At 47.2% G+C, this 15,193-nt stretch overlaps 2 protein-coding genes across 2 annotated transcripts in view; one reads left to right on the top strand and one right to left on the bottom strand.

The window, feature by feature from the left end:
- Positions 1 to 2,994, top strand: part of LOC121299598 (amphoterin-induced protein 1-like) — a 3,116-nt gene extending 122 nt beyond the window's left edge. Inside the window, exons 1-2 of the mRNA XM_041227418.1 lie at positions 1 to 335; positions 560 to 2,994. The exon at positions 1 to 335 is cut by the window's left edge and continues 122 nt beyond it. Of these exons, the coding sequence (XP_041083352.1) occupies positions 668 to 2,197 (1,530 nt within the window). The 5' untranslated portion in view covers positions 1 to 335; positions 560 to 667 and the 3' untranslated portion in view covers positions 2,198 to 2,994. The remainder of the gene's footprint in view (positions 336 to 559) is intronic.
- An 8,220-nt stretch (positions 2,995 to 11,214) lies between these two features.
- Positions 11,215 to 14,538, bottom strand: LOC121299457 (cytochrome b561 domain-containing protein 1-like). The gene is made up of 3 exons (XM_041227163.1): positions 13,860 to 14,538; positions 13,359 to 13,396; positions 11,215 to 12,908 (listed from the first exon to the last, which is right to left on the bottom strand). The coding sequence occupies exons 1-3, from the start codon at positions 14,020 to 14,022 to the stop codon at positions 12,387 to 12,389; spliced, it is 723 nt and encodes a 240-aa protein (XP_041083097.1). The 5' UTR covers positions 14,023 to 14,538; the 3' UTR covers positions 11,215 to 12,386.
- Between the last annotated feature and the right edge of the window lie 655 nt (positions 14,539 to 15,193).

The raw sequence follows: 15,193 nt of genomic DNA, 5'->3' as shown, positions 1-15,193 counted from the left end.
ATTTAGAAGGAATGCGGCTTTGGGAGGCGTTTCAAAGAAAACTTACGCCAATAAGATTATATTGATTTTTTTTTTTTTTTTTTTTTTTTTTTTTTTGGTTTGTTTCCTTTAATGCACAAATCTCCACGCAAGCAAAAAAAAAAAAATTCTAAAATATCAGTATGAGCTGCAAGAAGCCAGCTTGAACTTTCACAGCAAAGGAAGATGCAGTGTCCGTCAGTGAGAAAATGGTGCAATGCAACACTTGACAACTTTACTTGCAAGACGGCACACGGCGGGTTAATACATGCATACAACAGTTATCACTGGGCATTCGCGAGCACTCCTGCGCTACAGTAAGTCAGTACACCTTTCTTCTGCGTGCCTGTTGTTTTGTTTTTATATCTACCCCTTACAATTACAGAAACTGCTTTCTTAAGAAGAATATTGATCACGCTGCTGTGAGATAACTGTAAACAGCGGCAGAAAGTAACCATGACAGAGTTGATGTGTGACAGATCAAAACGTGGCTGTTTGCCAGTAGCTCTGTCTAATGTTGTGCTCTGTGCTTTCATCGTAGCTACAGATTCACCATGCCAGCATTGTGGGAGAGGGCTTGTGCACCCCGTGATGTAAGACAGCGTTGACGGTGGGCTCCCTTCCGTGATCAAAGGAACTTTCTTCCACCATGCAGCTCCACAGTAGAGCCGCTACAGGCGAGCCAGCGTTCTGTACCCCTAAGAGCTCCCTCTGGTTGCCTCTCTGCGCCCTGCTTTCCCTCACCTTGCTGGGGCCCGAGGTGGGCTGCTCCACATTAGACTGCCACGAGACGTGCATTTGTGCCAGCAACATTGTGAGCTGCTCCAAGAAGGAGCTGGCCAGCATCCCCACGGCTCTGCCCAGGTACACGGCCGTGCTGGACCTCAGCTACAACAGCCTGAGCAAGCTGCGGGCCGAGTGGACCCCGGTCAAGCTGGATAAGCTGCACACCCTCCTTCTGAGCCACAACGGCATGAGCTTCATCTCCTCGGAGGCCTTCTCCTTCGTCCCCAGGCTGCGCTACCTGGACCTCTCGTCCAACCAGCTGCAAGGGCTGGAGGAGTACCAGTTCACCGAGCTGGAGGAGCTGGAGGTGCTGCTGCTCTACAACAACAGGATCTCGCAGATCGACCGCTCCGCCTTCGAGGGTGTCACCAAGCTGCAGAAGCTCTACCTGAGCCAGAACCAGGTCTCCCGCTTCCCCCTGGAGCTGGTCAAGGAGAAGACCCGGCTGCCCGAGCTCAGCCTGCTGGACGTCTCGTCCAACCGCGTGAAGAGCCTGCCGGTGCAGGAGCTCAAGCTGCTGCCAGCCTGGATCAAGAACGGGCTCTACTTCCACAACAACCCCTTCACCTGCGACTGTGAGCTGTACAGCCTGCTGGCACTCTGGCACATCCGGAGGCTGAACTCAGCCGTGGACTTCAAGGACGAGTACAACTGCACCTTGCAGACGCCCAAGAAGACCAGCGTGCGCCTCTTCCAGCTCGGGGAGGAGTACATGAACTGCAGCGCCGTGAAAGAGGCCGAGGTGGAGGCCTACCTGGGCGACAGCCTGACCCTGGAGTGTGACACCCGACTGAGGGACATGACCAAGACCTGGGTGACGGCGAGCAACGAGGTGGCTGCTTCGGCGAGGAGCAACCAGAGCGCCGTGGTCCTGGCTAATGGCAGCCTGCAGATCCGGCAGGCCCGGGCAGAAGACTCTGGGGTCTACACCTGCTACGCGGTGAGTGATTCCCTGAATGAGACCCTGTATGTGTCGGTGAGGGTGCACAACTTCACCATGCCTGAGGACAGCGACGCCTTCAACACCGCCTACACCACGCTGGTGGGCTGCGTCTCAAGCGCCATCCTGGTCCTCATCTATCTCTACCTGACCCCTTGCCGCTGCTTTTGCTGCCCCAGAGACGAGAAGGTGAAGAGCCAGCACGAGGACAGCATCCACTCTTCCATGCTCAGCGCCAGCGCTACCCCCACCCACGACTTGCTGGCGGGGCAAGCTGGGCTCAGCAGACGCATAGCTTTTATTGAGCCTTCCAAAGACTCCCAGGGCCAGAACGGGAAACTGAACCCCAGCTCTGAAGAGGAGCAGGAGGGTACGAGAGGAAAGGAACGCAGGAGGAAGTCAGACGCGGAGTCCGTCAGCTCAGTGTTTTCAGATACTCCCATTGTGGTGTAAAGCACGAGGGATATCATGTATTTAAACAGACGTGTGCACATAATCTCTGGAGTCTCCGTGCACAGCAGAGCTTTCTACTGTGAGTAACTCATGAATGCAATGTGAGGGAGGTCAAGAGGCTTAGGGTTAGGGCTAAGTAACCTTATATTAGAATAGTTCTGGCAACTTCATTTGTAGCACTTCAGTTATACTGTGAATTGGGTTTGTATAGTCCATTCAAAAGAAGAGTAGGGGAGTTTGGAGATGCAGGTACAATTTTGAAACCTCCCAGTCAAAAAACAAAGTGAGACATGCAAGCTGTGCATCTGCCATGTCCAGCAGGAGCCTTGACGCGCTCATTTGTTGTTTAGGGTTATTAACTCACCACCGCCCCCTATAGGAAGTAATGTATCTCTCCGCTGACAAGAAGGACCCCCGGGCTCACACAGTCACAATGCAGGGGTCACGTGTGCAGCTGCAATAATAGCCCCCCCTCGGGGTGTGATGGAGTAGCAGGAGACAGCACAAGCACACGGCAGGGATATCATTGTGCAACGCACTGGCAGGCATTCGGTAGAGAGAGAGAAAGGGGGGCGCAGGAAAACAGGGGCTCTACCCTGAACCAGTCAATAAAAAAGGAGCTCCCCTCTGTTTGATGAGGACGCTTTTCCAGGTGTGGTTTGAGCTGTTTTTAACGAAGGGCTTATCTTAACTTTTCAGATTTTTTTTTTTTTTCATTTGTTTTTCTGCAGTAGTATTGTGGGGTCAAGTCCTATTTCTATCCTATCATTGGAAACTACCATAGAGCAAAGAAAATAGCTGAGGGTGAGGGTTACAGAACAGATAGATATATATATATATATATATATATATATATATATATATATATATATATATATATATATATATATATATATATGAGAATTTTGGTTCATAATATTCCAGTTATATTCTATATTCAGCCACCATATTGTGCTGTGTTCTGATATTCTAAAGCATTCCACTGCAGTTTCTGTATTCAAATCGAAGCTGCTAAGCATCCCGCACGCTGCTGAAACGCCAGCTCACTCTGACAGACCCAGGTGTGGGTGTATATTTGACTGTTAGATGATTCCGCTTGTCATGCTGACTGCAAGCCATATAGTTGACAGTGGAATCCCGAATTTACATTAAGCGGGCGGGAAGCACAGCTGTGCTCCTGATCGAAGCTTGCAAGTCCTTCTCGTGTTATTGATGCGGAGCCTGTGTGTGCGTGTGCGTGTGCGTGTGCGTGTGCGTGTGCGTGTGCGTGTGTGCGTGTGCGTGTGTGTGTGCCATTTTAAAATTGAGTGTATTTATTTTTATAATTCGGTGTCTTTTTTAATTATCCTGTATGATTTTCTTTTTAGTAAAGGTCAAGTAGGATTTGACCAAAAAAAAAAAAAACAAGCATTAAACCTGCACTGTTTGCTCGAAATGATTTTTATTTTGTCAATGTTTATATTCGGCGAAAGTGATCGTGAGATTGCGTGAACCTTGAAAGAGACTGACAGAGAGTTGATCTAAAAAAAACAAATACAGAATGTACTATAATCAGTAGGTAAAAACACACCGCGTGTATTTAGGGCTTCTTTGTGAAGTGAACCCCTAATCCTGGGGTGGGATTCCGGCCCAGATCTTTGTTACAGCCATATCCCCAAGTCAGCCTGCATTCAGGTGTTAATGTGTTCATTATTTAATCGGCAGCCTCTAAACCCAGGTGTGGATTACCCTCGCTGCTCTAAACCCACCAGTGCTCCCAAACCTGGCAGCCTAATGGGCAAACTGGTATTGTGAAACGCGCTTAGGGTGAGTCCAGTGAACACGAAGCGGGACCGCGTAAAAGGCGCAACACGCATCGCTCGTACAGACTCGCCAGACACTGTGCTGTTTGCTCAGCTCAGCCGCCACAAAGACAGTTTAATCACAGAGGATGCCGTGCTCCTTTCATGCTGAAAAAAAACCAAAACAATCAGACTCCTGCAGCCTGAAGCGTCCCAGGCAACTGACACCGGCCCTGTTGTTTTAAACAAAGAGACGGCATTGGAAATGGATATTGATCGTATCGTTTAGAACCGATAATGATCACTGGTGGCTAGATTTGAATGATGCGAGTTTATTTTTTATTTATGTATTAAATTGTGGCTCGGGAGATTATTTTCACCCCGCCATGCGATATTATTTGATGTCGAATTGCGTCAGCGCTAAGACATTCGTTTTCTATGTGAAAAAGGAAAAGTCGCAAGCCATTATTCAGTGTTCTTGTTCCTTTCACTGTGCTTTAATAAGATATGTTACAGAACAAGCTGGCATTACTGTAGATACCCTATTCACTGTGATGGGATCAAGCGCTCCCGTCCTTCCGCGCAAAGGCTTCAATTGCAGCGCGTATATAAATTAAGGGCATGGGAGCCTGCAGATAAAGCACCCTGCAGGCAGGACGCGAGAGCGTTACCCCACCGAGACAACCTTGCTTGGGCTGTACCTCGTCACAACAAGCGGCAGGAATGCAGATGGAATTACTGAACATAGTACTCTTAAAACGTGTTTAAACTGGAGCTTTTAAATTGGCCCTGTATAGCTTAGTTTAATCATTACGACCCGTCTATGACCCCCTCCTTCCTTTAACACTGAACGACCTGCTGAAACCGGGTTTGCTGCTTCGGATCACCCTGCACTGACCTCTAGGGTACTGGCAAGGTCGTCGTGGAATAGGCTGTTACCCCCACAGTCTGAAACTCGTCCCCGCCTTCCACGCTAGAGCGAGTTTTTAGTTATTAAGCACAATGCTGTGCATTTAAATCACGCTGCTTGTTCAAGCACATCACAAAGAGAAAGTCTTCATGCGCTAAAGGGGTTGTTTGTGACGGACTGAATAGGACTGGGTTCGCTCAGATATTCTAGAGGACAGGGGCCTGCTCTGGTATTCTGCACTCTTGCTGGTAAACAAAGAGAAGCGAATCATGCCCGGCGCAGAGCTTGACGGAGTTGCTTAGCATTATGAGTGTGAGCAAATACAATATGGATCTTGAACTCATCATGCAGTGCGTTGAAACAGCAGGCTAATGCGGCGGGTGAGGGTCAGGTATAGCCCCCTCATAGTGAGTTATACCTGCTCTCCCTATTCCCGCTCCATGCACAGTATTGTTCTGTTTATAACAAGGAGAAGCCAGTCTGAAACATGCTATTTCAGACTGGCTTGGAGTATCCAGATGCATGCAGCTCTCTGCTGCTCCAATACTGCACGGTTATGTTGGGTTATCCTTTTAAAAGCAGCTGCATAGATAGAGCCTCCAGAATTGAAAGGGAATCTCAATTTTTTTTTGGAGCTGAGAGCCAGCCTGTTTTGAGTTAGTTTAGGTAATTAGAAAGGGAGCAGGTTAGGAATCTCTTGTGTGGGTAGAAAATGATTCAGGAATGGCAGCGAGCCCCTGCCTGGAAATTCTTTGCTTTGCTTTCCTCTCTCAAATGTAACACTTCTTCCTGTCTTCACTTCTCATCTGGAGAAATGGACTTGCTCTGTTTTGCGATGGAGGTACATTTTATTATGTTTAACATGGTTCCTATATTTGTACCGTAATCTGTATCCCCCCCCAAACAATATATATATAGAGATTATAGAGAATGTATTAAAAAAAAAACTCAAGAGAGCCGTGTTTTATGATCATTGGTGTGTGCCATGTGTTATTTACTGTCATCTCTTCTTAAAGTGTTAGTTCTTTGTATGTTTCTGTGAAAGCTCGTACGGCTTACAACTTCTGAGCTTAAACTCTTAAAGAGACAAGATGAAGCGGACAAGCGTTTGGGACAGCGCCCCTTCCCCAGTGTGAAAGAAGGCGCGTAGCCGAAACGTTTGTCCGCTCGACTCGGTTCCTTCTACTTTCACCTCTGTATATTAGTAACAATCCAGCATTCCCGGCGCCTGGGTTTGCGAGTGTTTGCGAGCGAGTTTCCTTTGTCACTCCCGTGTTGTTTATCCTGAGCTCCCCTTGCCGTTCCGGTGTTGCTGCTGGGTGATGCTTTGTGACTCACTCTGCCTGTGCTGTGCTCAGTCCTCCAGGGCTCTTCGTTGGAGTCCTTTACTGTGCCAGGCTCATCCCAAACACGCTGCTAATAACAGAGAAAGAGCTGCGGGACCTTTCACTATACTGTAACATTTCTTCTAGCGTCCAGGACCACAGTGCCGCCTATCTGTTGAAATTTGCCATGACGCTCTGTGGAATTGCGTAACTGCACAGCACCTGCTCTGAGCTTTGCTCTGCCATTGTCTCTCCCTAGTGTGCACACCACGGTAGCAAAATCTGCACGACACAGACTCCGAAACCAAATCGGTATACAATAATTAACAAAAGAAGAAACTTACAGGCTTCAGTTTTAACTAGTCTGGAGCCCCAGTGTGTGTGAGTCAAAAACACCAGCTCACTCGCAAAAAGAGTATTAAATTATACACCTCATCTTTAGTGCCATTTTCCCTTCCCATGAAAATAGTATAAAGCAGTGCGTGCACAAACACAGCGAGCAGGTTGGTTTGTCCCTCCAGTTTGTGTAGCAGAGCTAGTGGTGGAGAGGGGCTGCCGGGTGAGGGCTGAAGCCTCGTCAACCTGCAGGCGCTGGGCATCACTGTCACAGCCCACCTTGTCAATCTGCGGGTGCTGGGCATCACTGTCATAGCCCGCCTCGCCTCGCTGCTGTTTTTACATGCATAACTCTCAAGGTCCGTCTTCTTTAAACGGAATAAAAAATAAAATAAAAGTCATTAATCAGCCATGCAGCCCCTCGAGCTCCGTTTGTTCCAGACGCTGCACTGCGGATAATAAATCCACTCACGCCATCGCAGCTTTCAGAACTGCTGAGAACAATTTAATGACCTGTATATACTTAAAAAAAAAAACATTTCAATAATGGATAGAGGAGTTCCTGTAATCTGTCAGCACACTGGGACAGAGTCCAGGTCTGCAGCTTCAGCATCACAGACCCTTAAAAGACAGAAACAGTGAGATTGGACTGCACCCAGCTGTTCCACAGCGCCCCTCTCTCTCTCTGACTCCGTGGGACTGCTTCGAGCACACTGTGAAATCATTCACCGAAGTCATTGTGAAGATGGGTAAGGGTGTGTGCCAGTTTAGCACAGAAAGCGGGTCTGTCGTGTGTCGTGGCATCTTCACGTCTTCCCAGGCTGCGGCAACCAAGACAGGGCTGGGACTGGTGCTAAGCCTGCCCCTCATCGGAAGCCATGAAGGAGATGCTGACTTCAAAGGTGCGGGTTTCTTTTAGAAATTCAAGGACAGAGCCTGCAGATCGATTCCACACTGACCGGGTACACTGCTTCACACCGCAGTGCTGCACATTCTCAAAACCCACGTTACATCACCCTCACCACAGCTTTTATATACAACAACTGCACCAAACAAACCAACAGACACATTCAGCCATTACTCTCTCCATCACAGGTGACACCAGAGAGCTTAGTGGCTTGTCTTTGTCCCATTATACCCATTGTAAAGTGCCACGCAGCCCACGGCGCTTGCTCACGCATGCCTAAACAACTCCCACTGAGAGAGCAGGAAGGACCCGTTCAAATCTGGTACGTTATGCTGTTTTCGGTCTTTTACACCTAAATTGAATTAATTTTTTTACCATAGTATGCCGATATTTATCACATGCAAACTGGAAAGGGGTCAGGGAGAGCACAGCGAGACGGCTAGCAGTGTTTTTAATGTAGCGCACAGGGGTCATGTTAGGGTTAGTGAATCCGCGGACTTTAAATCATCTGGCTTTTTACAAACTGAAGCACAGACTGAACTGCACAGCACCCCCACGGATTCCAGACACCGCGGAATATTTATGAGATCCCTCTGAGGATGTGAAGTCTTTTCTTTTCCAATGAAAAGCTTGCCGTTGAATTTATTAGGTTGCTTTTCAGGGTGTCAGAATGTGTAATGTCACGCATTGAGGCCTGAATGGAAACGACCTCTAGGAGGCGCCATTTCCTCTACTTGAAAACTCTCAAAGACTTTCCATTTCCAAATCTTTAAGAAGCACACTGTTTCGGGGGTCCTTTCAGCACTGCCCTGATTAGAGACATTCCGCCTTGCTCGAGCCTGCTCAGAGACAGCCCCACAGAGTAAAACACACAGGTCACTTCATTAAACACACAGGTCACTTCATTAAACACACAGGTCACTTCATTAAACACACAGGTCACTTCATTAAACACACTGGTCACTTCATTAAACACACAGGTCACTTCATTAAACACACTGGTCACTTCATTAAACACACTGGTCACTTCATTAAACACACAGGTCACTTCATTAAACACACTGGTCACTTCATTAAACACACTGGTCACTTCATTAAACACACTGGTCACTTCATTAAACACACGCTCACAAGTGCTGGCACAGGAATGCATCACGACTGAGAACAGCATCCTGATATAATTAACAGAATCGAAGCGGTGCAGATTGAGAGGATGTCAAGTTTCTTTCAGGTGAGAGGGGGTTAACGAGGTTAGTGTTGACAGTAAAAGGACAGCCCTGTCTTGTCAGTGGAAATGCTGCGGCTGTGTTCTGATCTTCTGGGGGAAAACAACAGTCTCATGACTTTCAGACTGTAATCTGGAAAACGGAAGAGGCTCCGAGCATGAAATCCGCCGACAATCTGAGGGGAGGATTACATTCTTTAGAGCAAACAAATACAAATAGATGCAAAGGCTTGGGTGAGCTGTACGGCCGAAGAAACACAGCTCACTGCTGCCACCTGGTGCATTTCTAATGAACAGCACTTCAACAGGGTGCTTATTCTGATCTGTTACAGCTCGACCTTTGTCGGGTTTCATTTCTGATCACATGACGTCCCTTTTAAACTTATTCTGAGCCGATTCTGTTTTCAAATCCATCTCAGTAAAAGCTGTTAATAGCAAAAACAATGGCGCTTGTTTTTACTTGTTTTATCTGGACAGAGCCCGACTCTTGCTCGCTTAATTGATATTTCAGAGAGGCGTGATAATCGTCGTTAATTGCTCACCGCTTATCCTAATTGCATTTCATTCTTGCAGTCGCACTGTTGACCGCTGCGCTCTCGTTCTTTCCAGTACAGATTGTGCACTGATAGCAAGCCCAGCATTTAAAAACTCATTGATTTGTAGCAAAGAAAAAAAACAATACACACCTTAAATCCGGTGTTGAAATAGTGGTTGCATTCGTGTACGAATTGTTATGGGGGGTGTTTGGGTTATCCTTGGCGCGCCTGTGTGACTGACTCACGGAATAAATTCGATTTTTACTCTAATCGGTATGGGTGCCGTGTGTTTCTGTAACGTTACCGAGATCCCCTCAATAGAAGCGGTAAAACGCGTACAGGATCAAGCAACACCTCGCCTTCACCACCCCGGCGGTGTAGTGTCTGTACACAGCAGATTGCAGCCTGCATCTGCCTCTCTGCAAACCCATCTGTTCAGCCCGTCCCTGGCTCCTGCCGCGTCCCTTATCCAAACGAGACGACAGTATTTTTGCAGTGTTGCATGTTTATTAATGTGCTCTCCTGTACCTCGCTGTTCTGTTCAGCGCTCGCCTGTGCTGGCTGACACTTTGTTATGCTTTGTCTACGGTTCGTTTTTATAAAGCTAGGGTTTAACGTGAATTTGAATCCGTCCCGTCCCGTCCCGTCCCACGTCTCCTGCTCTTAGTTCCGTCTATTCCAGATGTTTTTACAGGACATGGCTGCCTTTAATACTTCAACGTGTTTTTATTACAGAAAAAAATGCTGTTTCATATGCAAGGAATTTGCTGTCTTTTTCCGACTGCTCACCGGCGGAGCTGCTCCGTGTTGATAAGAGTCGCAAAGCGGATTCTTCAGCCGCAGGTTCAGTTACTGGAGGGGGGGGGGGGGGGGGGGGGGGGGGGGGGGGGGGGGCTGTGACCTGATTAATTTTTAATAATTCCTTTCTTGTCCATGCATTAAGAATTCACGAGGCGCTAACAAACGAAGCTCCGGCTACAACTCTATTAAACTGCTGCCTGACATCGATACATCAAGATACTGAACACCCCCCACCCCACACACGCAGCTGCGGGGGCTCAAAGAGAGGATGCAATCAAAGCAGGCGAGCCCTGGCACATGCATTTCATTCCACATTTGCTAGGTTGCGGATTTTTATTTTCAGAGATCAAAGGTCAAGACCCCTTAAACACACACACACCTCGTTAGAAAGCGCGGCGATGCGCACAGCCAAGCCCGCTCAGGTCACGGCCTGTGAAGGGATGGGAGTCAGTGCGGGGCACAGAGATGACAGATCGGACTGCATTATCTGTTCTTGAAGGGTGAAGCAAATTCATTTCTTGACTCAACAGCTCCCCCTTGTGGGATCAGAGGGTTTGACGATACAGTAATTATAACTGCTATACACTCAATATCCAGTATAAAGGGAGGGAGGGGGGGGTTTAACTGTTTGCTCAGCACATTGAGTCACTCTGAAATGTTCCTGAAGAAAATTCATTCTGGTCAGACTGGCCGATTGGTAAACAGCGCCCCCTTGTGGAATCTGAGGGTTAACAGAATCACTCACACAGCACGCACACGCCTGCAATCCTGAAGGGCAGATTAACTCAACCGTTTATATTTTCTTTCTGTAACTCATATATATTTGAGAACAGGTTCCTGTATGCAGCAGTAGGGTGCAGATGTATTTGCACACCTCAAGCTTTCTCATTTGTATGCTTTACATACCCACCTTCATGAAAACCTCTAGGTGTGAGAATTTCAATTTTTATGGTCAGTAATCGGTGATATAGAAACAATAGGCTTGCGCTAATTTTACGATGTGTGGCTCTGTGTTCCTTTTCTCTTTCTATTAGTCATCAATTAAATTAGACCATCGCTAATTGGTTTATTTTAGTGGTTTGAGTTCAAATGCAAAACCACAGCAGCAGTGGGGTGTTTTAATAAAACAGTACACGACTGTGTGTGGAACCTACACTTCCTTTCCATTCAAACAAAGCAAAGGAAACCAGAGTCTGTTTCACAGACAGACAGCCTTTTATTCAATACAGCACATCCAATGTAGTTTCACTTGCACTGGGTCTGATGACAAGATAGACACATGTTCAAACTATAGTACAAAGTAAGCCCCAAACCCGACAGACGTGAAGAAAGCCGTGTGAATCCATCCGCTCCCCAGCATGAGAACAACAACGCCTTGTTTCAGATGATACACGCTACAGCAGATTGCACAATGAAGGCTTACACACACCGTCTTAGCAGCCTTCCACGCTGTTTCCGTATGATTCACGCACACACTGGGTATTAGACTCAGTAGAAAAACATTTTAAAAGTTCCCTGGTCCCCAGCTGCACAGCCACTGAGAGACATTTCCTCAAACACATCAATGACGGCAACTGACGTGGACTGGGTTTTCTGGAAGTGCTGGATGGTCAACCCGAACTGCATTCCCTTTACAAGACTAGAGACCGACTGTGTGATGTGACCGCTGCTGGAATCCCAGAGGTGGCTTTCAACACAAATAAAACACACAAGCTAAAAACAAACATAAAACACACACGACAAGATACAAACAAACACAAAACACACCCTGTTTACAGTGGCAAGACAATCACTTCTTATTCTGGTTCTTTCTTATTGTAAAACACCACTTTGCTTTTAACAAAGCTCTGGTTTTCAAACAGCTTGGTTTCTAGTAAAACCAGTTTTCGCAGTTTCCTTAACCAGGTACAGCATGACACTGCTTAAAGCAACAATCACCACCTGCTTTTCATTTGATTTTGTCACACATTGTCTGTGATCTCCATTTCAGGGAGGATTCACAATAGCGAAGGAGCATTGCTTTACTGACATCTACAGCCACACCTTGTGTTAGCGTGCCAGGGAGAAACAGCAAGCCGAGTCCAACAGCCTGATCACACTCCACTGAATGATCTTGAATTCCATCCACCGGCCGCACCCGAGACGCTGGCACAGCGGCTGTGCCACACTCTGCTTCCCTGAATCGGACACATTACAGCCCGGGGAAGGAGGAACCTGGTCCGAAGAGAGTCGCTGAATTCAATTCGTTTCAGAGGAGGGGTCCGTCTGCAGCAGGTTTCAGCAGTTCCGGTTCAATAAATAATAAACACACATAAACACACACATAGCCACTAGTGCCACACACTTAGGAACAGTAGAAAAGCGCACTCTACACATTGCCAGACTCAGACCGGGACATCCTTCTATGATAGGTAGGCAAGTAGGAGTTGGTGATCTGGTTCATAACCACCAGCGCTGGGAGCAGCGGCAGCAGCACACACACGTACCAGAGCACCCCTTTGATAGTGCCCTGGAACCAGTCTGAGCACATGGCCAGGGCGAGCGTGGCCGTGGCCAGCAGGTAGGTGACCAGCCCGCAGGTGGCGTGGTACAGCCGGAGCCGGGCCACGGAATTCACCCGTTTGGGGAAGAGCAGGCAGACGCCACACAGCGCCTGGAAGCCCGTGGCCACCAGCGTGGCCATGCCCAGGAGGCCGTGCCAGGAGGTCAGGTGAGGCCGCTCGGAAACGTTCTTGCTGGCCACAATGAAAGCCAGCCCGGTCCCTCCAGCGATCACCACCAGGGCCTGCAGAACCCAGTGCAGCCGGACCCTGCCCTTCCTAGACTGGAAGCAGAACGGGGAGCCCTCGCTGGAGAAGAGCAGCACACCTTCCGTCATGCAGAGGCTGAACTGAGAGAGAGAGAGAAGCAGGGAGAGGCTGGCTGGTTACAACGGGAGCACAGCTCTGCACACAGGTCTTTCGCTCATGCAGCAACACCTAGGACACTTCAAAGGACTTCTAGTGGAAACGTTTGTCCAAAGAATTATATTCTTTAAGTCATGTTCTTGTATGAATGTTTCACAGAGAGCTGTGCCCAGTAGTATAGAACCAGGAAATGAGGCTCCTATTGCATACCAGTGTGATCCATGCCTGGCTTCAATGAGAGTTCAGACACACCCGAGCTGGCAACCTGTACGCTGCAGCTAATCAAGCTGCTATTTATAGCTGAAACGAGGGAAGCTGCTATGGAATGTTATTTCCATCCGTGTTTAAGATCATGAACTTGTCTCTCCACACTAAAACTCACTATAAGAGGACAACAGCTTTGAATAACAATATGGTTTAAACACTTCACTTACTCCAACAGACATGCACACAGGATGCCAAGAGAAGAGACCTGTAGAGGCAACGGAAATCAAATTAGGAACACTTCATAGCCTGACCTGAGCACCTGATTTAACAGCTAGACACCAGAGAAGACACATACTGTCACTCTCTATGATTCAAACAGGGAGTATTCATAATTTCACTCTTTAAATAAATATTGCTATTGCATTACTCACATGCTTGCATAACACAAACATGTTCTCAAATCTATCACTAAACGTTCACACAGGTATAAATCTAAATCCAAACCCTATATCTTCAGCGAGAATTATTACATCATAGGAATAAGGCGATTACAAATGCGTTGTGTTTTTTTTTTGCTTTTTTTTCAGTCACTGTAGTTCATTTATAAATGGGATCTTACATTTTAAGGAAGTAATTCATTCTATAAGTGTCTGTAATTTCATCTATGACAATTATGACATTAAATAATAATAATAATAATAATAATAATAATAAATAATAATACTTACTTGTTCCAGGTCGGGACAGTAGCGTTATGAATATGGTCAATGCCAAAGAAATAATATGAGCAGCGACAATGCCCACTTTCCGTAGCCAACCGTACAGCCAAAACTCATTCATCCCGAGTCCCTCTTCAGCGCTACTGCTGTACGGGTCAAACACTGGGGGCATATCACCCTTCTGCACTAGTGCCTACCGCGCACCCTGGCACACTTCATCCACAACGAGAGCATATTTACATGCTTGCTTCGGAGCGTGTCCAAAATAAAACATTACGCACATTTAATCAAATTGTTATTTTAAAGCGAGGTGGCCACTGTATAGCAACAGTGCTAGGTCGATGCTTTTAATTATAGCAATGCAACTCTAAACTTCTCTGCCGCTGCTGCGTGCTACAGAGTAGCTTACTGTGTGCAGCTAAGCCTCGATGCGCAATACCGGCGGAGCGCTCGTCGTGTTAGCAGTTGTTCTGTTTGCTGTCGGTCTTGTGTTGAATTTGTCGACCCGGTTTGCCGAGTTTTACACGACGTTGGTGCCTCTTTCCTGATCATGTTTTGACACCGGCTGTCCTGCACCTGAAATACAATCTGTGCGATCGGGTGGCTGTTTAAAATCACTTCCTGGATACAGTGCAGAAACACAGAAAAGGCTCCCTGTCGTCATTCAACCGAGACCAGCTGATGGAGAAACAACGCCCTCTGCTGGTCTACTTGCGCGACTGCCGCAGTTAGCGAGCGGGCAATACAGTCACACCGAGGGTCAGAGAAATAGAGAACTGCTCGTCTAACCCGAGAGATAATAGACTTAGGCTGACTGTTCGTTTATAAAAAGTCCTGGATACCAGCCACCACAGTCTCTTACCTGAGAGAGTTGAGATTTTGGAAGAGGTAACTTTGCAATGGATTTCTACTGCGGTTGTATGCATGGGTCCCAGCAGTTTTTCTTTTTGCTAAGCGGAATTTTAAATAAAAAAAAAAATAAAATAAAAAACAAACAAAAAAAAAACTAGCTAGCTATCATTCACGACAGACGTCAAACATAACTTGGTCTGTACGGTTGACCTAATTTGGAAGTGGAGCAACACTGACACCCAGTGGTCAGACAGTTTCATTGCTCTGTGTGTGTGTGTGAACTCCGGTGGGGTTTTCACCTGATTATGCTGCAGGTCCCAAAGCAGCTGTTAAACGGTGCGACAGCGTTCTCCTGGTTCCTAGATAACAAGCAGGGGAGCCCCCAGCTTCATTAGCCAGTCACTCATGCATTTGCTTTTAGGATGTGAACATTAACACGTAGAGAACCAGTTACCATCTCTTCACTGGGCAAAGCCTTGTGCATTTACCTT

This window comes from Polyodon spathula, chromosome 25, assembly GCF_017654505.1.
Source record: "Polyodon spathula isolate WHYD16114869_AA chromosome 25, ASM1765450v1, whole genome shotgun sequence".
NCBI lineage: Eukaryota > Metazoa > Chordata > Actinopteri > Acipenseriformes > Polyodontidae > Polyodon > Polyodon spathula.
Note: the sequence above shows the minus strand (reverse complement) of the source record. Positions and strands in the feature narration are given on the sequence as shown.

Excerpts from the sequence above, each read along its gene's own strand:
- LOC121299457 (XM_041227163.1), bottom strand. The coding sequence starts at position 14,022 with ATGCCCCCAGTGTTTGACCCGTACAGCAGTAGCGCTGAAGAGGGACTC. Across the intron at positions 13,397-13,859 it reads ACTGTCCCGACCTGGAACAA|GTCTCTTCTCTTGGCATCCT; the intron begins GTAAGTATTATT and ends TTGCCTCTACAG. Across the intron at positions 12,909-13,358 it reads CTGTGTGCATGTCTGTTGGA|TTCAGCCTCTGCATGACGGA; the intron begins GTAAGTGAAGTG and ends TCTCTCTCTCAG.